This window comes from Pristis pectinata, chromosome 23, assembly GCF_009764475.1.
Source record: "Pristis pectinata isolate sPriPec2 chromosome 23, sPriPec2.1.pri, whole genome shotgun sequence".
Classification (NCBI taxonomy): Eukaryota; Metazoa; Chordata; class Chondrichthyes; order Rhinopristiformes; family Pristidae; genus Pristis; species Pristis pectinata.
The window spans coordinates 12221924-12244199 of record NC_067427.1 but is presented as its reverse complement, the minus strand read 5'-3'; the positions used below and the strand labels follow the sequence as shown (position 1 = coordinate 12244199).

Here is a 22276-nt window from a genome sequence, read left to right as displayed (position 1 = left end):
AAAGCACCCATGGTCAAGTGACTTGCATTATTTCCAAAAACCTCTCTGCCAACTACAAGGTACAAACAAGGGGCAAAACAAAACACTCTGCAACACTCTCTATTTGCATTGAGTACAGCTTTGATAATATAAGAAACTCCATATTATCCAAGGCACAACAATCTCATCCATGAATTTAAACAAGCAGCACTGTGGTCACCTACCAATGCTTCTTTCATAACACATGTAGCTACAACTTCTAACACCCAAAAGGATAAGCTTTAGTATTGGGCTATTATGTTAATTAAAATACTAAATTCCTCATGTTAATTCCAGCAGTTTGAAGAGGCAGAACTATGTTAGTTTGTTAACATGATGGAAACTTGGGGTCACTCGTATGGGCCAACAGAGATGTCCTGCAAAGTGGAAGTCAACCAATCTTTATTTTCTCTGATGTAGAAGAGATCACATTGTGTGCATCGAATGCAATACACTGAATTGAATAAGTGCAAGTGAATTAATTCTTTACCTGGAAGGACCTTTTGGGTTGCTGGATAGTGGGAAGGGGAAAAGTAAAGGAGCAGGTGTTACATCTCCCACAGTTGTGTGGGAAAGTGCTGTGAGAAGGGGAGAGGTTGGTGTAGATGGAAAAGTGGACCAAGGAGTCATGGAGGGAATGTCCCTTTGGAATCTTGAAAGGAGAATGCTTCCGTTCAGTCCGTAAGTGTGACCTTGAGTGAATTTACAGAAAACTCTGCTTTAAGTGTGGAATGGATCAGGGGGACATTATTGGCAACAATGCTGAATATAAAGATTCAACTGTCAGCTTCTAGTCACATCATATTAGTTCTTCTATCATTTTAATTCTCCTTCCCATTTCCAATCCCACACTGAACTTTTTCTTTATAGTAGTGACTTGGATTTTGCCAGTTGGTTCAAGAACCAAATAGTTGAAAGGAAGTAACTGTTCTTGAACCTGGTGGTGTGGGACTTTAGGCTCCTGTAACTCCTGCCCAATGGTAGCTGCAAAAATATGGCATGGCCTGGATGGTTGGGATCTTTGATGGATGTTGCCTTCTTGAGGGGAGAGATGTGCCTGTGATGTAGTGGGCAGAGTCCAGTAGTTGACTCTGTTCTCCCCCTCTCTTCCTCTCTGCAACTGAAAACAGACTTCTCGTTACTTTTCCAGTTCTAATGAAGGGCCTAATGAAATACCGACTCTATTTCTCACCTACTGATGCTACCTGACCTGCTGAGCTCTTCAAGTATTCACTGTCTGGTTTGTTAAGTGTGTATTTTTCAATAAGTTATTATTGTGCATATGCTCCTTAATCTTTCTACTGAATAACTTCCAGAATTTACCCTAATGCGGGTGGAAAAATAACATTCTGTAGCCATGGATTTTTGGAGCAAATTGGCCATTAATTTTTAAAAGACAACAAGCATATAGTTATCTCCTGGGGATTATTTGATATAATCCTCAGAGCACAAGAAATATTTCCAGTATTTGCTTGTTTTTGATGACTGTGTTTTTCTTTGTATCTTTCTTGACAATGCTTCCTCTCTTTCAAAACATTAAGATATGTACAGAATGGTCTCTATTGATTGCTTTTGGCTTCACCTCGTCAGAAAGTAAATGGTAGACATCAAATAAAATTTATGACAGATGGAGGCAATTTGGAGCATTGTGCCTGTGCCCATTATGAAGGAGCCATGCAAACTTATCCCACCTCCTACCTCCTAGTACTTGATCTGTAGTTCTGCAGGTTAAGGCTCTTCATTTATCCTGGCACTACTAAAATGTGGTGAGGATTTCAGCCTGCATTCCACTTTCAGTCAGTCACCTCCAGGTGAAAAAGAAATTCTTACAAGTCACTAATTCAACTACATTAAATCTATGATCCTTGGTTTTTAATACCTCAGCTAAGAGAAATTGGTTCTCCTTATTTACTCTTTCTAAGCTCCTCATGTTCATGCACTCACCAAGTCTCTTCCCAGCCTCCTGTGACCAGTGGTGTACCAAAGGGATTGGTGATGGGACCCTTAGTGCTTGTTTATATGCATTAATGATTTGGATAATAATATTGGTAGTATGATTAGTAAGTTTACAGATGACATGAAAATTGGTGACGTTGATAGCGAGGAGGATAGGCTACAGGATGATATTGATGAGTTGGTCAAATGGGCAGAGCAGGGCAATGGCATTTAGAATTTAATCTTGATAAGTGCGAGGTGATGCACTTTGAGAGCATGTGATAGGATGTACACAGTGAACGGTAGGCACATTGGGAGTATTTGGGGAACAGAGGAACCTTCATATACAAATCCAAGGATGCTTGAAGGTGGCATGACAGGTAGATAAATGGTGAAAAAGGCATACAGGATACTTGCCTTCATTAGCTGGGGCATCAATATAAGAGCCAGGAGATTATGGTACAATTTAATATATTGGTTAGGCCACAGCTAGAGTACTGTGTGTTGTCCTTATTGCCATACTAAAGGAAGGGCAAAGGAGATTCCTCGGATGGGGCTTTTCAGTTATGAGGAGAGACTGGACAGACTAGGATTGGTTTCCTTGGAGCATAGGAAGTTGATAGAGGTATGCAAAATTATAAGGGGCATAGACAGGGTAGATAGTATAAATTTTTTTTTTGCCCCAAAGCAGATGTGTCTAAAACTAGAGGGCAATTGGTTCAGGATAAAGAGTAGGAGGTTTAGAGGAGAATTGAAGGAGGAAATGTTTTCACCCAGAAAGTGGTTGAAAGCTGGAGTGCCCTGTCTGAGTGGATGTTGGAAGCAGATACTGACAACATTTAAGTAGTATCGTAGATGAGCACTTGAAACACAAGGCGTTAAAGGCTACAGGCCAAGTGTGGGTCATTGGAATTAATATGGATTGGTGCTTGATGGTCAGTACAGATGTGGCAGACCAAAGTTATTGTTTCTGTGCTGCTTGCCTCTCATGCCCCTGTTCCAAAGGGGAAAACAAAGGAAGTCTGACCAATCTTTCCTCATTGTTAAAATTTCCCAGCCCTCAGAACATTTGTAAATTTTGTATCCAGTACAATTACATCCTTTCAATAATATGGTCACCAGAACTGTACATTATTCTCAAGCTGTGGCCTGGCAAGTGTTGTATGCAATTCTAGCATAGCCAGTCTCCTCTTAACTCTGTGATTTGACCTAATAAAACAAACCATCTGTAAATTTTTGAAACACTTTATATACATTTAAGGATCTGTGAACATGGTTCCTCCACAGTTGTCAATATTCTCCCATTCATTGTACACTCCCTTGCCTTTTTTGCATCTCCCCCCAAAAAAAATCACACATTTCTCTGGATTAAATTCCATTTGACACTTTTCTTCCTAACTGTGCAGATTACTTAAAGCTTTCCTTCCCCCATAAACCCTGTAGCCAATTTTTGCTTAATTGTTTCTTGATATGGTGACAAACTTATTGATTAAATGAAGACTTCCTTCCGTAATGGTGGAGCCTCAGGAGGAGGACAGGGTGGATTATCCATTTGGTATTCAGGCTGAAGGTAATTAGAAACATTTCAGCCTAGTCGTTTGCACTTGCATGCTAAACTTTGTGAGATTGAGGATGCATCTGGAGTTTCCACCTTCTCCCTTTGTACATTCACATTCATGACTGGATGTGACAGCAGGGTGCGCTTTGATCTGATCTGTTAGTTGTGCAGATTCCTTATCTCAGTCTATATTTTGTTTTTTTCTGCCGTATAGCATGCATATAATCCTGTGCTGTAGCTTCACTATCCTTACCCTGTTTGTGGGTCCTGCTGTTGATGCTTCCAGCATGTGCTGTCATTTACACATTGAAAGTACACATCGAAGCACTTAACTGGGAAATTTACAGGTTACATAACTTGTCACCAGCAATGGAAGAGTCCATGTTGGTATACAACACCATAAAACTATTTTGTCCTGTGGTTTGTTACTTTTAATTTTACTTTTATAATAGGACAAACAACATAAAGAAAATTATTCCTATATATTAATTTCACAGCAAATTAGTTAAACACAAATTATTAAGTCATCTTTTTAGGCTTTTTTGGATTGTAACACCTAAATTCCACAAATCTTAAAACATTTCTTAAAAATGCTTGAGCGTTGAACTAAATACAAAAAAAAATTTAAAGCCATTCAAAAATATTGGTCCTTTGCAGCTAAAATCAAAAATGTGGTCCTTTGCAGCTATTCTCCTCTAAGGAATGCAATAGAACATCATTAGAATCAATGCAGAAGGACTGCTGGTGTATAACCTGACATGGGTTTCCCCACCACTTCCTCATGTTCTGTAGATCTCGTTTGTTGCCAAGATCAAAGCACCTTTGAGGCATGCTGAGAGAACTGAGAACAGCTTTGCAACTTTTGTATTTGAGCATGAATGTCAGTTGCTAAAATTTAAGTGAGAAATGTCATCTCTGCACCTAACTCTGGTGATTTCCTCTGGCTATGAGGGAGATTATGCTTTCAGAGAGGATATCTGGAATTTTCCATCCCATGGCTTTGGCTAGCATGGAATGGATTATAATCAGAGGAGCTATGAATGTAGCTGAAGACAATGCCTGACCTTGCAATATTGATGAATAATATGGAAGGTGGATCGAGCAATCCAAGTGATCTTGATAAATAAGCTGAGTAGTCACTGGAAAACTTTGAGTTATAAAGACATCCTTAAACAAATACTTAATTTTTTAAGTGATGCTGGGGGAGTACTCAGCCATTGCTATTGTTATCTGAAGGTGGAACCTTCAATGTCTCTTTTACTGTTCTCTCTTCACTGGATATGATGCACAATTTTCCACTAGATTATTTTATACCTGCTCAGACTGCACCATTTCAACAAAAAAAGGGGAGAGTAATTCTTGCTTTGGGTGCTATGAGTACCTCTTGTGCTCCAAAATTTCTGCAGTGCAAGTGCACAATTGAGACATGAAGCATGCAGGATGTCATTTGTGCACTTAACATTCACCTTAGTTATGCAGACAGATAATGACATTGATAAGCTTGCAATGCTGGCTTGACGCCAAATCCACCATTTGGTCCTCTTTACCCCAGTCAGTCTCCTCCCTTAATGTGCATTCAACGGTGAATACTTACAGAAAGTGAAGGACCCACTATCAGCATTATTTAATGTGGTTATTAACTACTTAGAAGTTAGTTGCTAATTAATTTCTTTTGTCTACTGCTGTAGCTCTACTTTATTTGTTTTTTCAAGCAAATCGGGAAGTTTACTGAAGAGGTGAATGGTTTGTAACATGAGGATGTTTCTGCCCAAGGCATTTAGAAAAAAATTCTACTTGAACCTTAATGATGAAGAACGTCTAATGTGCCTGTTTATAAGTAAGGAGACTGCTACTGCCAACTGTTGCAGCCCTGTCTCCAATCTCCTAGTAGATGAAAGACCACATTGGCAGTGGCTGTTGTAATTTTGGCTGGAACTTTGGCTTTGATCAGACTGGTGATAGAGATGTGAACATCATGTTGTATTCAAAGTCCAGTGTTGCATAAATAAGGTCACTAAGGTAAGAGATCAATTTAATTTTTTTCTTGTGAAGGAAAAGTAGGTAAATATAAATGAGAAAGCTTACAAGGTTTGTAGGGGTACACATAATGTATGGTGGGGTTGCCCACACTGCATATCAACCATAAGGGACAGGTTCTGGGAAAGGCTTGTGCTGCATTGGGTTTGTAGGTAGGGCTTTATGTTGTGAAGGGCCTTTTTGTAGTTGGAGGGACTTAGGGGCAGGACCTAACAAGCCCTGAAGGATGATAAATAGTTTCTCGAGCAGCGTCTGGAGTGGGCCAAAAGCCTTATGTCACCATGTATATTGCATGATATAATATTAACTAAGTGAAGAAGGAAATATAATGCAGGATCTAGCATTTAACTTGTTTCTGAACTCTGACCAGTAAACTCTAAAGGCAACACTTCAAGCCATTCAGAAAAATAATATGTCAAAGCTGATGTTTTTTTTTGACAAAGTTAACTTTTCACATCATCCTCAAGAAGGCAGACATTTCCCACTTCCTTATATCAAGGAAATATTTCCTCCTTCCTGACCCTCAAAAAAAACCCACTGCGCTTTATATCATCAGCTTTATGGGAATCCCACAAATTCACATAGCCTGTTGATATGCCTGTCTTTAATAATTTTGTACAACAATGTCATGTCAGTTTGATTTCAGAAGATATATTGCATGTATTTATTGGAATGATTGCACATACATATTGTTATTTAAATGGATCTGCATAGTACCAGTAAAACTTGTACATCTGAAGTAAATTTAACTACGTAATAGATTTTTGCCAATGGTGACAGAGGAAGATGTCATCCCCACATGTCTGTGATTAATGCTTGAAAATCCAAGTACTTCTCAGTCCTGGTGGCTTGCATTTATTAAAAGAGCATCCAATGTTATTGAAGTACTGACCTTGATATGTCCTTATGTTATTGCTGTGCATTGTCAATTTGAAAAGTCACTTTTATTTTTGTAAAAATTCCTACTGGAATTTTTGTGTCTTCAGATATTTCCAGCTTCCAAAGATAGGTAGTTTCTGATTGCATTTATTGCTGTTAAAAACATTGACAAATTTAGCATACTGTTTACACTATGATAGTAAGAAGTACAAATGAGAGATAAGAGCCCATCCAAATTCAGCCCCTCCAGAAGATATTCCTATTTCTTTTTAAATATAACTCCTATTTTACCAAGTTTTCTTTTGTTTCTCTTAATTTATGCTTTTTAGAGTAATGTTTTGAATCATGCAGTTTGATCCCGTCTCCCTCTGACCTCAATCATCCATCCCAAATCGAATTGTGGATTTGGTTCTCAATGTAATGGACATGTTGTTTGGTGTGCAGTTTCTGCAGGTCTGTGCACCATAATCTCCAGTCTCTGTCTGTTTGACACACTTTTCTCTTTTGTTCTCTGTGGGGAGTAAAACCATGCCACGCAAGGCCATCTTTGCACAGAATCCCACCAATTTGCTTTCTCTATAATAAATGTCCATTTTGTTCCCTACAGATCTGATTTGAAAATTAGTAATCCATATTTCCCAATTCGATAATTTAAAATATTTGATTTCTATTTCCAGAACTGATGTTTTAGAGAATTTTTTTTGGAAGAAAATTGTCTAGTCCCCTTTTCCTTTGTCAGCCAGCATCCTGATTAGATACAATATGAAACTGTTTTCTTGAAGCAAAAACTAACATAAAAAGAAAACAAGGTTATTCTGATTTTGAGCTGTACTTCGACTTTAAATGGCGATACTTCAACTTTAAATGGTGATTGCTACAGGAAGTATAGCTCAGAGACTGCCTGCAGTTTGAGATGAGTGCTTTGAAATATGCTTGAAACCAGAGGATGTGGTCAGGCACATGTTGCTGTAGTTTTTACACTAATTGACCTTGAAGTGAGATAGAATCATACTACTGAATTCTATGGAACATAGACAGGTACAGGTATACATGTGAAGCAGATGACTTTGTTTCATTTGGCATGTTTTTAATTTGAAGAAATAAGAAAAAGATTTTTGCCAAGTTCTGCCAATGGTTGATGTAAGGATGGGAAGTTGTTGGAGCAATACAAAGGTAATGTGGGGGAGTAATTTGTAGAGCGTGTAAGCTGTAAATTGTGACACTTTTCTGTAGCCTGATTCTGTTGGTTCTAGGTTGAATAGATAATTATCATTTTGTACTTCGTATTTCTTATGATAAACTTTAAAAAAAAGATTGTCCTTATGTATTGAAAATGATGTATAATGTACAAATTTAAATCATTTGATAGTAAGGGAATAAGACAGAATCAAAATCAAGTTTATTATCACCGACATATGTAGTGAAATTTGTTGTTTTGCAGCAGCTGTACAATGCAAGACATAAAGACATAAAAATTACTATAAGTTACAAAAACAAGTAATGTAAAAGAGGAATAATGAGGTAGTGTTCATGGGTTCATGGACCATTCAGAAATCTGATGGTAGAGGGGAAGAAGCTGTTCCTGAAATGTTGAGTGTGGGTCTTCAGGCTCCTGTACCACCTCCCTGATGGTAGTAAAGTAAAGAGTGCATGTCCCAAGTGGTTAGGGTCCTTAGTGATGGATGCCGCCTTCTTGAGGCGCCGCCTCTTGAAGCTGTCCTCAATAGTGGGGAGGGTTGTGCCCGTGATAGAGCTAGCTGAGTCTACAACCCTCTGCAGCCTCTGTCGATCCTGTGCATTGGAGCCTCCATACCAGGCGGTGATGCAACCAGTTAGAATGGTCTCCACCGTACATCTATAGAAATTTGAAAGAGTCTTTGGTGACATACCAAATCTGCTCAAGCGTGCCTTCTTCGTGATTGCATCAATGTGTTGGGCCCAAGATAGATCCTCTGAGATGACATATTTACGTAGTGCCTTTAATGACCACAAGACATCACCAGGCATGCTATAGTACATGATGTGTAGTTATTGTTATAATATAGCAAATACAGTAGAAAGTTTGCACACATCAGGTTCCTACAAAGAATGGTGTGGTAATAACCAGATAATTTGTCCATAATGTTATTTGTTGTTTGAGCATAAATATTGTCCACAATACTGAGGATAATTGACCCATGGGATCTTAACTACTTCAGTAGTGCAACACTCGTTCAGTCCTGCACTGGAGCATTAGTCAAGAATTTTGTCCTCTGGTCATGTGAGTGGGACTTGAGTCCACAGCCAGCTGACTTGGAACACCTGACAAGAATGCTTGAATACTTGCATGCTTGACACTAAAACTGTTGAGGTTTACCTCTTATGAGCATGCATGCACACACTTAATCAGTTCAATTTTGTTCAATCAGCAATTTTCTAATACTTTTTAGTGTCCATAATAAGTCACACAGTGTGATATCATAAGCAATTCTCAAATGCTTTACAAAATGGGTGTTTGGCAGAGAATATTTCCAATTGGCACTTGGGTGCTTTATGGTTGCAAAATCAGTTGTATATGAATAGAGTAAAAGTAAAGTAAGAAACAGAAGACACTGGTAGGAGTTGGGATACCACAGGGATCAGTGCTGGGGCCACAAATGCTAGCAATGTGTATTAATGACCTGGAGGAAGGAAGTGAATGTACAGTATCAGAATCGGGTTTATTATCACTCACATATGGCGGGAAATTTGTTTTTTGTGGCAGCAGGACAGTACAAGACATAAAGCCAAAAATTACTATAAGTTACAAAAATAAATAAATAGTGCAAAAGAGGAATAAGGTAGTGTTCATAGATTCATGGACTGTTCAGAAATGGCAGAGGGGAAGAAGCGGTTCCTGAAACATTGAGTGTAGGTCTTCAGGCTCCTGTACCTCCTCCCCGATGATAGTAATGTGAAGAGGACGTGTCCTGGGTGGTGAGAGTCCTTAATGATGGATGCTGCCTTCTTGAGGCACCGCCTCTTGATTTGCAGATGAAACAAAAATAAGTTGGAAAGCAAGTTGCAAGGAAAAGACAAAGAGCTTGCAGAGAGATGTTGATAGGTTAAGTGAGTGGGCAGAAAGTTGCCAAATGGGTTATAATGTGGCAAAATGTGCAGTTATTAATTTTGGAAGGAGAACAAAATTGTTTTCAAAATGGAGTAAAACTGCAGGAAAGGATATGGGGGTTCTTGTGCATGAAAATAAAAAGCTAGCAGACAAGTACAGCAGGTGTTTGACCTTTATTTCAAGGGGTTTGGGTATAAGTGGAAGAAAATCTGACTGCAACAATACAAGGCACTGGTGAGACCACAACTGCAAATATTTTTGGTCACTTCAGCACTTTTAAAGAAGAGGCGTAAATGTTGTGTGGTGAATTGCCTTTATGCTATATAATCCTATTCTACGTCAAATAAAAGTACAGAGAAATTGTAGTCTTTTTAAAAAGGAAAATTCTAACCTTATTTTAGATCAAAAATACTTGTGAATAAATAAGTATTCCAACTTCACTTGGATAGTTGCCAACTCCTTGGCTTGATTGCAATGTGGTTTAAATAAAGAAGGAACTCGATTACTAAATGAAGCAACAATTTTGGATTAGTGCCAAAGACCTTCATCTAGGAGTATGTATGTAGGTTCTCTAGCATTCAGTATTCCAGTACTGCATTGAAATGTAATGTGCAATAATGAGAACATTTATATTCCCAAGCAAATGAGGGAGTATCATTTTTTTTCATTTTCTGGGATCTATTTCCTCAGGAGAAATTAATAATTATTTTCTACATGTAAATAAAGCTAAAATCTTGCATTACCAGGGATAGCTATGTCTGGCCTGAGAACTGTGATCGAGAATGTGTGAAAAAGCATGTGAATCTCGGCGAAATAATAATGATTCTAACTTTTTTGCACCCTACAGGATCAGTTTGACAACTTGGATAAACACATGCAATGGGGGATTGAATTTGTAGAGAGATACAACAAGTTTGTGAAGGATAGAACAGATATTGAGATCAACTATGCAAAGCAGCTTCGGTGAGTACTGTGATAAGTAACAAATGCTTCCAACTTTTATGCTTTGAACAGAGAATGCTATAAATCAGAAAGGTGTAATATACTCGCCCCATTAGGAATGTAGAGGAGAATGATTACTTGCCTGATTAGTGAATAAAAACATAAATAACATGCACAATTATCATTCAGTATATGTTTCAGTACTCAGTAGATGTTTTTTTGTGGTAAAACAAGAAAACAAAAGGTGAGTTTCAATCTGTATGGGTGCTTTGCTTTCTTCATTTCTGAATGGTGGCATATGGTAAGTAAATTTGCCTGAACTGCTTGATTGCATATAAATTGTTTTCTGCTTAAAATTAATGTATATGGTAAAACTGTTATGGCTGTAGTCACAACTTTGGTTACTCAGTAATTTTTTATTGGACAGTACTGCTGTGAATGATTTCGCAGGTTGTATGCTTATAGAAAAAAAATGTTGGAATTTAACTATCCTCCAAACCATGAAATGTCCTAACATCATGTGCCTTAACTCTTCCTCTATATGCTATATTTCTACAACCACCTTACAAACTACCATACCACTATACCAATATTGATATTTTCTGCATTATGTTTACTAGCACTTAGACTATATTCCACAGCCTCAAAACCCTCTGAGAAGCAGTTTTGCTAATTTTTGACAAATAAGTTATAATTTAACATGTTGCCATTCACTTATTCTTTGGGGTTAAATCGTTGACAGATTTGAATGAAACGTTTTCATCAATCTCTGGCTTTTAAAGTCATTAGGGAAAAGCACAGAAACTTTGCTGCATGTGAATATATACTCTTAAATAAATCTCTTATTTTTGTGTTACCCTTGATGGTCTTGCAATTCCCTATTCCTAGAAGTGTCTCCAGTTCTGCAGAAACAAAGTTTGAGTAATTCTCCATTTGTTGAACTAGTCTTTTGTGCATCACACACTCTCCCATTAGTGCCTGTGCACTTAACTATATTGATCCTAAATTTAAGCACTTCCGCTTTTTCAGCTCTCTTCCCTTTTTTTTCAGACCATGCTTAAAATTATATTAGAAGAAGCATTTTGTCAGCCCATCATCTTTGGCTCATTGTCAGTTTTGGTTTGGTTTTGTGGTATGAAGCACTTTTGGACATTTTCTTGAATAAAATGCAATATGCACATGGAAGTTGTAGTCTTCATGATCTTTGATCCATGCATGTATTCAGTTAAATATTAAGCATGAAGGTGCCCAGATTGTATATTCAGTGCTTTTGGTATTATCAGTGGCATTCAATGGATTGTTAAAGGTCTAGTCCATTTGATATTTCATCTCTCTCTTGCCTACATATTCTGTATTATCTAATCAACAGAATAGCTGTTCTGTTTTACACCAATGATTTCTGGTAGTTTTTTTTAAGAAGGTTGAAATGCTCTGATTTCTGGATGTTCAACAGTCCAACAATGTTAAGTTTCTAAAAGTCACATGACCACTATACCACCATGCTTCAATTCCCAAGTACAGTCTGTGTCCCTGGGTCAATTTCAGAGATATTCTATCTTAACCACTCTCCAGCTTTCTATAAAGGCTCATGTTCAGCAGCCTTTGTCATTCATATCAGCACTCTGCCTCCTCAATTTAACACAGCAGCCTTTATCCTTTCTAAACCAGTTTCTATTTGCCCACTTGCCCATTCCAGTGCACACAGTAATTCATCTGGCATAATATTACAGTATAATTTAATTAGGAACTCCTATCTCCAATTGAAAATGAAACTATGATGCAGGATACTATATTTTGAATGCTTGTCATAGAGTCAGTAGCAGTATTGAGAGGAAAGGACCTGGTCTCAAACATTAATAGTGGGATTCTTGTAGGGGGAAACTGAAATTGGAACAGCCTGGGACAACCTAATACATTGCTGAAAGCAGCAAGAGCAAATGTGAAATAGTAGTTGTTGACCTATGTTATTCCAAAGCAACTGTGTCAGTTTATGAATTGAGTCTAGGCATTAAATTTATAAAAACAGTTGATAAATAAATCTAATTCCAGTGAGTAACTGACATTAAATCATATCATCTACTTATTTGTAAGATATTTTTATGCTTAAGTGTCCCTTTTAAGGAATGAATTTAGAACAAAGTACATAAAGGGTAAGACAAATGCAATCCATCTATTATGGCCATTTGGTCTACTAATTGGCAAAGTGGTGGAAGGTGACTTTGATATTGCTAACACTCAGTCATCATCTCTCACTTATGCCTAGTTTGAGTCTTGCCACGGCCGCTGAGCTCAAAACCTCATTGCAGTCCAAACATGAACCAAAGAGTTGAATTCCAGCCATGTGGTGTGAGTGACTAAGTATGTTATAAAGGAGTCCTTATTAAAGCAAATTCAGTGAGCAGTAAGGGGAGCACATTGCAGTGGTTGGGATCATACTTGCATAAAGAAACTTGGTTTTGGAGGTCACTTGGTATTGGTATTGGTTTATTATTGTCACGTACCGAGGTACAGTGAAAAACTTGTCTTGCATACTGATTGTACAGGTCAATTCATTACACAGTGCAGTTACATTGAGTTAGTATTGAGGTAGTACAGGTAAAAACAATAACAGTACAGAGTAAAGTGTCAAAGCTACAGAGAAAGTGCAGTGCAGGTAGACAATAAGATACAAGGTCACAACAAGGTAGATCGTGAGGTCAGAGTCCATCTCATCGTTTAAGTGGGATAGAAGCTGTCCTTAAACCTGGTGGTATGTGCCCTCAGGCACCTGTATCTTCAACCTGATGGAATAGGAGAGAAGAGAGAATGACCCGGGTGGGTGGGGTCCTTGATTATGCTGGCTGCTTCACCAAGGCAGCGAGAGGTAATGTTGTAGCCACATGAAATCCTTGTCAGTTATGCGAGATTGTGTCCATGTGACCTTTGTGATTGTGACCTTTCTTCAGCTGCTTCATCACTGTCTTCCTTCCATTGCAAGGTCAGAAGTGGAGGTATTGCACAGTGTTCAATAATCTCCTAATCCTCAGCAAATGAAACAACCTATTTCTTCATACAGCAAGACCTAGACAACATTTAGACATGGCAGGAAATATTCCATAAAATGCCAGGCCATGATTATCTCCACCAAAAGTGAGATCATGTCTACCATCCCTTAACATTCAATGTCATTACCATTGTTGAGTGCCCCATCATTGGCAGTCACTGCTGAACCAGAAACTGAACTGGATTGGACGCACAAACATTGTGGTTTCAAGAGGAGGTCAAATGATGGGTTTCCTTTGGCAAGTGGTTAACTTTCTGACACTCTAAAGCCTCTCCACTTTCTTGGGTGAATAAAATTCCAACAGCACACATGAAACCATTTGGGGCAAAGTACCTAGTTTGATAGCACTTCATCCATCATTGTATACATTTATTTCCTCAACCATCAGTGTGCTGGGGCTACACAACATGCTGTACGTGAAATACACTGCAGTTATTCAGTTAGGATACTCTGACAACACCTCCCCAACCTGTGACCTCTACCACCAAGAAGGACAAGCACAGTAGGTAGGCCCATGGGGATACAATGACCTGCAGGTTCCTTTCCTAGTAATATATTATCCTGATTTGGAAATGCATTGCTCTTCCTTCATTGTCACGGACTAAAATTCTGGAGCACTGTATCCAACAGCACTGTGTGAATATCTTCACCAGAAGGTTTGCAGCATCTTTCTAAGGTCAATTAAAAATAGACAATAATTGGTGGCCTTGCCAGCAATGCCCTCAACCCAACAAATGAATAAAATAAAATTGAAGCAATTGGACGTTTTTTATTACTTTTTTTTGCGTAAACCACGAGTGCAATTTTTTGCACAGCTACGTTGAATGCTGACGAAGCTCACTGAAGGAATACTGCACTATTTCTGAGATGTTAAATAGGCATCTTTCTTGGCTGGACATAAAAAGTCTGAAATTGTTTGCTCATCTATATAGACTAGGTGTGCTTATACCTGGGAGCCACCTTCAGGTTGGAACAGAAGGCTATGGGTTGATTTGCTGCTGGCATATCTGCTCTAATGATGCCCCAGCATATTGAGATTGCTGGACATCTCCAAAGGTAACAAACTTGGTATAGTGCTTGATGTCACCTGTGCAGGATTTTGCTGTGCATTCAAAGCCTGCAAACACTGTCGACTTTGAACAGTGTCATAGAGTTATGTAGCAGGATAACAGGCCCATTGGCCTAACTCATCCATGCTGACCAAGGTGGCTTCCTGATCTCGCCCCATTTGCCTGCATTTGGCCCGTATCTCTCTTAACCCTTTCCCATGAACCTGCCCAAATGTCTCTTAAATGTGATTGTCACCCACCTCTGCCTCTTCCTCTGGCAGCTTGTTGAGTATATCCACCACCCTCTGTGTGAAAAACTTACCCCTCATGTCTCCTTTAAATCTTCCCCCCTTACCTTAAACCTATGCCCTCTAGTTTTAGACTCCCCCACACTGAGAAAATGCCTGTGACCATCCACCTTAGCTGTGCCCCTTGTGATTTTATAATCTCTATATGGTCGCCCTTCAGCTTCCTTCACTTCACTGACACACTCCTTTACTGGATAGTTGAGGCTCTTGGTGTGGGTGAAGGAGCTCCCAACCTTGTCTTGGCCACTGCTGGTGATTCCAAGGAGTCTGCTTTATTTCAGATAGATATATCCACTTTTGTTCTTTACACCTGGATATTGTTTCCCACCACCCATCTGACACCACCCCTTCACTAAAAAAAATGTTTTGATCCTCTGTCCAGTCATCCTCCCCTCCACCCCTTTGACCTCAATTCTCTCTCTACCACCAAATCCCCACCCTCAAAATAAGTTTAAGTTGTTGCCTTGATCAGTATTTATCTTTAAACCTGTATCACCGAAATAACTTTTTTTGTCTGTTAATGTGAAAGACATGATGTAAATGTGGGTTAATTCTTATTTCTTTATTAATGGATTGGTCTTCCCTGTGTGGAATTCACTCATGGCCAGGGAATTCATTCATTATTCAAGATAATTCAATTAAATTAAAAGCTTTTTTAACCTAGGGTACAGAAGGCTAAGTTTTAATTAGGATGGAAAAATGAAAGTTAGATTTTGTAGAGTAACTCGAGTTTAATTATCATTTAAGAAATTAAACTTGACATACATTATCATGTTTATACTGAATACATAATTTCTTGAATTGCAAGGCTTTGTTTCCATGCTGCTAATGTAGGTGGAAGGATTCCGCAGATATGTGTGCTTTGTGTATAGCATGGGCGCAACTATTACATTATATCAATGACATTATCATTGAAATCACATTCTGGTGAAGTAAGTGTGCCAGTATTTAAATTCATAAATTTGAGGAAATCAATCCATTTCTTAATGACACCAAAAACCTTGGTTTTGTAAGACACGTAACCAGTGATTGTGCTATAACTTAATTAACTTATGGTACTTTTATTCATTCTTGTGTTATTCAATTTGCATTGGCTTTGGCATTTCTTTCTAGAATCTGTTCTATGCCGGCAATGTTGGAAAAGTTTACCCCTCTACTGTGCTTGATTCAATTATTCTAATCAGCCGAGTCTCCCTAACCCTTGATACCTTTACCTAATAAAAATCTAGCTCAATCCTAAAGTTAGTTGTTTGAGTATCCACAGGCATTTACAAGAGAGAATCTAGATTAATTCCTTTTTTTTGTGGAAAAAGGGGTTCCTGATTTTTGCTCTCAATTGTTTTCTTCTAATTTTAATAATTTTCATTTTCTGAAGTAATCTGTCTGCCTTGTCATAAAAAAATTCAAATCCCTTAATCTTCTGTGTTCAAAGATTAAAAAACATGATTATTCATATCTCTATTAGTTTAATCTTTAGTCTGGTTTAAAATTTAGTAACTAGCAAAATCAGGGCAATTTTATTTTGACTCTCCAATCCAGCCACAGGAATAACAAAGAATTAGCCATGTTAAAATGGATACTGTCCTCTTGTGTCGTTATCCCTTCACACAAGGATCTTATTAGGAAAGGTTGTTGAACTTTGTTTAAGTACTATTTTAAAAAAACACTAATGACTCAATTTTTATGGCATGCTTTCCCAAGCTCCCTACTTTCCAAAGGTCATTGTCCACTTCTCCCACCACTGCTACCACCATTCACCAGTGATTCCTTTTTCTAGGAATTCAAAAATAAATCTTTGAGAAATATTGTATAGGCACCTAACACCTAAAATATGTATAACTAATTAAAGGAAATTAAGGTTTTATATAGTCAATAATTTGATTTTTTTTTACAAAGTTATTTTACAAATCTTGTGGTCTGCCAGTCATAAATTAGACATTCATGACATTAGCAAATTTTGTCTTGAGCCAAAGTTCCTAATTTGTATTACTTTTCAGGAACCTTTCAAAGAAGTATCAGCCAAAAAAGAACTCCAGAGAAGAGGAGGAACAGAAGTGAGTGCTCTTTTCAAATCCATAATATCAATATGAGCAAACAAAACTTTAGTTGCAGTAAAAGCATTCAGATGCATTTTGTGTTATCCTTAGTCCAACATTTGCCTTACAAGGTGTTGTCAATGAAAAGACAAGTTAGTTGCTCTTCTAGAAAATGTAATATTCGTTTTTATTAGATTTAAACTAGATTCTATGCAAACTGGAAGTTACATTTGCCTTTTTGTGTGGTTGGACTGTTCTATAGGAAATATTTGTGTTTACCCCAGAATACAAAAAGAAACATCTATGGGGAAGTGTGTCTCAGAAAACATAATTCTGTGAAAGTAGGCCTGCTAATACTTCTGCTGTGAAAACCAATTTTAATCAGGTTCTTATCTGGATGAAGAATTAAACACTCAGAATGATTTTGATGATAAGGTTTTGTTCCCCTGTATCCAAGGTAGGAAGAATGTGGGTTTACTATTGATCCCCTTTTCCATTTCTTTACTTGTGATGGTGTATCTGAGCTGCAAACAATTACCAGCATAATACATAAACCTCCCAATGAGTGGAATAGATGATCAATAAATAACAATATGATTTCAAATTTGACCAGTCAAATCTCGTGCAATTCTGACATTCCTGTAATTACATAATGAAGGCTTGGGACAATAATTTTAAAACACTTCAATGAAAAATACATAGAAGACAAAGAAAACCATGAATGGCAGTTTAAAAACTATGAGAGCATAGCTTATTCCATTAAATTGACATCAGTGATTAGGTTTCAAAATTCCACCTTTTTTCAGAGAAACTGCTGACATCTCAAGCATTAAGGAGATCCTTTTTTTCTCCTTTTGTAATTGATGAAAATGGATTTTAATTTTGTTTTGCTCAATGAAGTTGATGTCGGTATGGCACCGTTAATTGAGTGATGTACAGCATGGGCAACACTGTAAATTGATATGCTGCTGTTAGCATCTTATACCCACTTTGCTTTAGCTTTAGTGTATAGTGAAATGGTGCCTGATGATATGAATTGCTAAAATATTTTCTGAGGAAGTTATTCAACATTCATAAGTTGTATTTTAGGATGTTTAGAAGCCCAGTGTGTTCAATTGCAAATTCATAATAAATTTTGAACCTAGTTTACTATAAGGTTTTTCATATCCTGATCCTGGGTTTCAAAATTTGAAAGATTAGGGAATAGATTTGTTTAGACAGAACAACTAAAATATAACTGAATATTTTCCAGATTCACATCCTGCCGAGCATTTCAGACTCTTCTGAATGAAATGAATGACTATGCAGGCCAGCACGAAGTTATTGCTGAGAACATGAGTGGGCTAATATTTGCAGAGCTGGCACGCTATATCCAGGAGCTCAAGCAAGAGAGGAAAATGGTAAATAATTTTATAATTGTTGACAATTTGTGTTGTTGCTGCCATTGATTTCAGTTTTTGAACAACAAATAATTCAGCTGTATACGGTTTTGGGAATCATTTCTGTAGAAGGATCATATATTATAAACTAGTTAAAATTTCTATGAATTGTTCAGTTATGGGTAATTTTATGACTTGGCTTTAATAGAAGAGAATAAAACTGAAACTCTTCCATTTTCAGCAGTGTATTCATAATTCAGCTTTTCTTTTTAATATAATGTTTGTGAATCTTTTGCTCATTGATGCTTGAGAGCGAAATGCTCCATTTTGTACTTGGTTTTTCAACATAGATCAGTTCAAGATAAAGCAATCAGATGCCAAATAAAATTGTTCCAATTTAGTGAAGAATTTGCTGAATTTTCACACCATGTCCCAGCACAAATGAATAATTCTTCCTGTGCCATCATTTTTTTTTCATTTCTCATGCTGCCAGTCCTTTGCTGTCAAAGGATTTTACATTCAGAGATAAGCTAAGGCAACAGTCCAGGCCATTCATATGAGTTAAGTTCTTCAGAAGTCATACAATCCCCTTTCCCCCCCACCCCTTCCCTCATTGGAAACCTGGACATTGACCTGTTGAAAAACCACCATCCTCGACAGATTTACTGGGAATCCATCAAGTTTCCATGCATAAGCCTATCTCTGACAAGAGTAAAATCTGGAAGGAAACTCAGGCCAGGATAATTCCAAGAATCTTGCAATTTATCGTGCCTAAGTGAGTTCTTTAAAAGAACTCTTTGAAATTACAGATTGTACCAGCAAGAGGCCTTTACTTATTGTTGAGGCCATAAGAAGTAGAAGCAGATGTCAGCCATGGCAATGTTTTACATTAATACCTTTTTGATATCCTAGTGCTATTTTCCTTGATTACCTTAAAATCCAAAAATCTGTTATATGGTGGAAGAGTCTCCTGATTGCCTGTATCCACCATTATTGTATAACAGTACTACACTTAGGCAGACTAGTATCCACCACATGTTATACAATAACAAACCTATATCAATCAGTATGGAAGTGCCAGGTTTAGAATTGGATTTGGGCCCAGAAGATAGGAGTAGGCATGACTAGGTCCCTGGTCCAATGCCTATCTCAATTTAGCCACACATGGCAGAAGTGTGTAGCCCCTGCTCGTAATTAATCAGTCATTTCTGAGACTACCTATTGATGGGAGCACTTCCAAAGAGTATTTTTAAATAAACACAACAATTAGGGGTAGGAATCTCAGGAAAAAAGTCATGGATTTATTTTGCAGTGTGTTACGATAAGAAATAGCTGCTATTTTTCTCACTATTTTCAGAAAGCTTTGAAAAAGAGTGAGAGAAGCATCGTGAATGAGAGAAACCTATATTTATCTTCACCAGTAGAGTACCCCAGCCTGGCATTAGGTGTTGGTTCCAAGGGCTTGGGCCTGGCTTTAATGGGGCCCAAGGGAATGAAACTGAAGAGTGTTAATTTGTTATTTTGAGTTTTCAATTACAACTTGTACAGTGCCAGGCTTCAGAGTAAACAGGGTGTGATCTCACCAGGACTCCCTTTTAAGGAGTTGTGTCAGTCCTGGGGATTCCTGGATCCACCCTGGCTTCCTTGGGTTTTATGGGAAAATTGGCATCCAGTATCAGTGGATCAGGTATCAGGATGGCATATTTTCCTTTTAGGGTACAGGATACAATACAGACTCATTTTCAAACTTGGCATGTATGTATAATTCTTCTTTGTGGTAGAGGTCCTGAGTTTGAGAGGTGCTATTGGAATAGTTTTGGTGAGTAACTGCAATGTATTTTGTGAATGTAAAGATTACAGGCACATTATAGATTGACATTTACAAAATGCATTTACAAATGCAGGCATGGTAGTGTAGCAGTTAGCGTAACACTTTACAGCGCCAGTGACCCGGGTTCAATTCCGGCCACTGTCTGTAAGGAGTTTGTACATTCTCCTCGTGTCTGTGTGGGTTTCCTCTGGGTGTGCCGGTTTCCTCCCACATTCCAAAAGACGTACAGGTTAGGAAGTTGTGGGCATGCTATGTTGGTGCCGGAAGCATGGTGACACTTGCACAGGGCTGCCCCCAGAACACTCTATGCAAAAGATGCATTTCACTGTGTGTTTCAATGTACATGTGACTAATAAAGATATCTTACAGATTTAAAATGGTAAAATTATTTTTTTCTGAATTGAGAATGGGTTTAAATTTATGCTGCAATCACATGAAATTTAGTTTTTGTGCAAGGAGGAGGATTACCTTCAGTTGATAATATGAACACTGCTTTTCTGAAAATTTTAGATATTGCTCTGCAATCTGCTAATTCACTGAAGGGTCTCAGTTTGAAGGTGATCTGAAGTGTTTTAAAATCTTAAATGGGTTTATGGATCTGGAGATTCCACACCTGCACATTTTTCATAATTGTATTGGGGGCACCTGAAGACATGACATTGAAGTTCCAAAGCAACAGACAGAATGACTGAAGGGTGCCAAATGCAGGCAAATGGGACAAGCTCAGATAGATGTACATGGATAAGTTGGGCTGAAGGGCCTTTTTCCTAGCTGTATAACTCTATGACTAAGAAGATTGAAGACCATTGAAATGAAAGGGACTGTAGCAGCCCTAAAAATGGCTAAGTAGCAGGAAGTGGACACTAATAGTCAAAGGCTTCTTTAGGACTAGAAGACAGTGTATAGTGGTTTCTGATAAGATCTGTGTAAACACTACAGTTTTTTTTAATCTATATTGCTGAATTGGTGTTAAGTGCACAAGGTGCAGTTTCCCAATTTCCAAGTGAACTGTGAGGAGCGTAGTTAAAAACTTAAAGGATATATAGACCGGTCAGTGGAGTGGATGGATATGTGGCAGATGAAATTTAATGCTGAGAAGTATTAAGTTTTAAACTTTGGTAGGAAGAATTAAAGAGACAATATAAACTGGGGGCACAGTTATGAAAGGGGCCCAAGAACCAAGAGGTTTAGGGATATGGTACCTAGTTAAAAGTTTATTGGATCCTGGCATAAAGTACAAGAAACAAGGAAGTCATAATGAACCTTTCTAAAACAATGGTTTAATCACAGCAATACTCTATCAATTTCTGGGTGCCGCACTTCGGCAAAATGTGAAAAGAAAGGTTGCCAGAGAAATAGAGGGTCTGGCCAAGGCTTGATCTGCCAATGGGGACAACACAACCATGTCAGTTTGAGTGGAGTAAGTGGTAGAAAGTAAAGGCAACTTTGTTAAGCGGAAAGTTTGCATTTCCATTCTGGATAAGATGTTACCACAAAAATGGTATGCTCATTGGGCAGTTGGGCTCATTCACAAGTAAAAGTATCTTCTGAACAAAAGAGGGCTGGGGATTGATAGTCCAAAGCATCAGATCTGTCATGAGTGAGTAGAATGTGAAAGAGAATGGCAAGATAGGATCTCACCAAGAGTGGAGATCAGGAATAGCATGGGAAGTAAGCTTTTGGCATTGCTGCTGGTTGGTGGATGGCACAGGAGTCATTGGGGTAGAAATATCAAGGACTTAGTGTATTTGTTAATTGGTTAGAATTATAGAATCATCCCTGCATAGAAGGAAGCTATTTGTGTCACCGATAGTACCATCTCTTTGCAGAGCAATCCAATCAATCACATTACCTGACTCTTTCCTCATTTTCCTGCAGATTATTTTTCTTGTGCAATTAAGTGCCCATGCAATTCACCTTTTAAAGTTCTGATTGACTTTTTCCATCAATGTGTAAAATAAAAACACATCCTTTTAATCTTTACATTATTTTTCTCTGCATATTCTCCAGTGAAACATTTTTGGATGTTTTTATTGTGCCAATAGCACTATACTAAAGCAAGTTATTGTTATTGCAAATGTTGTACTCACTTTGGTTTTGAAGCTATCATTATAAACTGAATATATAATTAATTTCCACCTCCATCCATTAGACTGTGCATGGACTTCTCTCA

At 37.9% G+C, this 22276-nt stretch overlaps 1 protein-coding gene across 11 annotated transcripts in view; it reads left to right on the top strand.

Annotated features, from left to right (window-relative positions):
- Nucleotides 1-22276, top strand: part of LOC127581968 (formin-binding protein 1) — a 165156-nt gene that overhangs the window by 39770 nt on the left and 103110 nt on the right. For all 11 annotated transcript variants that reach the window (XM_052036776.1, XM_052036775.1, XM_052036777.1 and 8 more), the window contains exons 2-4: nucleotides 10363-10478; nucleotides 16855-16911; nucleotides 18146-18293. In XM_052036776.1, the coding sequence (XP_051892736.1) occupies nucleotides 10363-10478; nucleotides 16855-16911; nucleotides 18146-18293 (321 nt within the window). The remainder of the gene's footprint in view (nucleotides 1-10362; nucleotides 10479-16854; nucleotides 16912-18145; nucleotides 18294-22276) is intronic.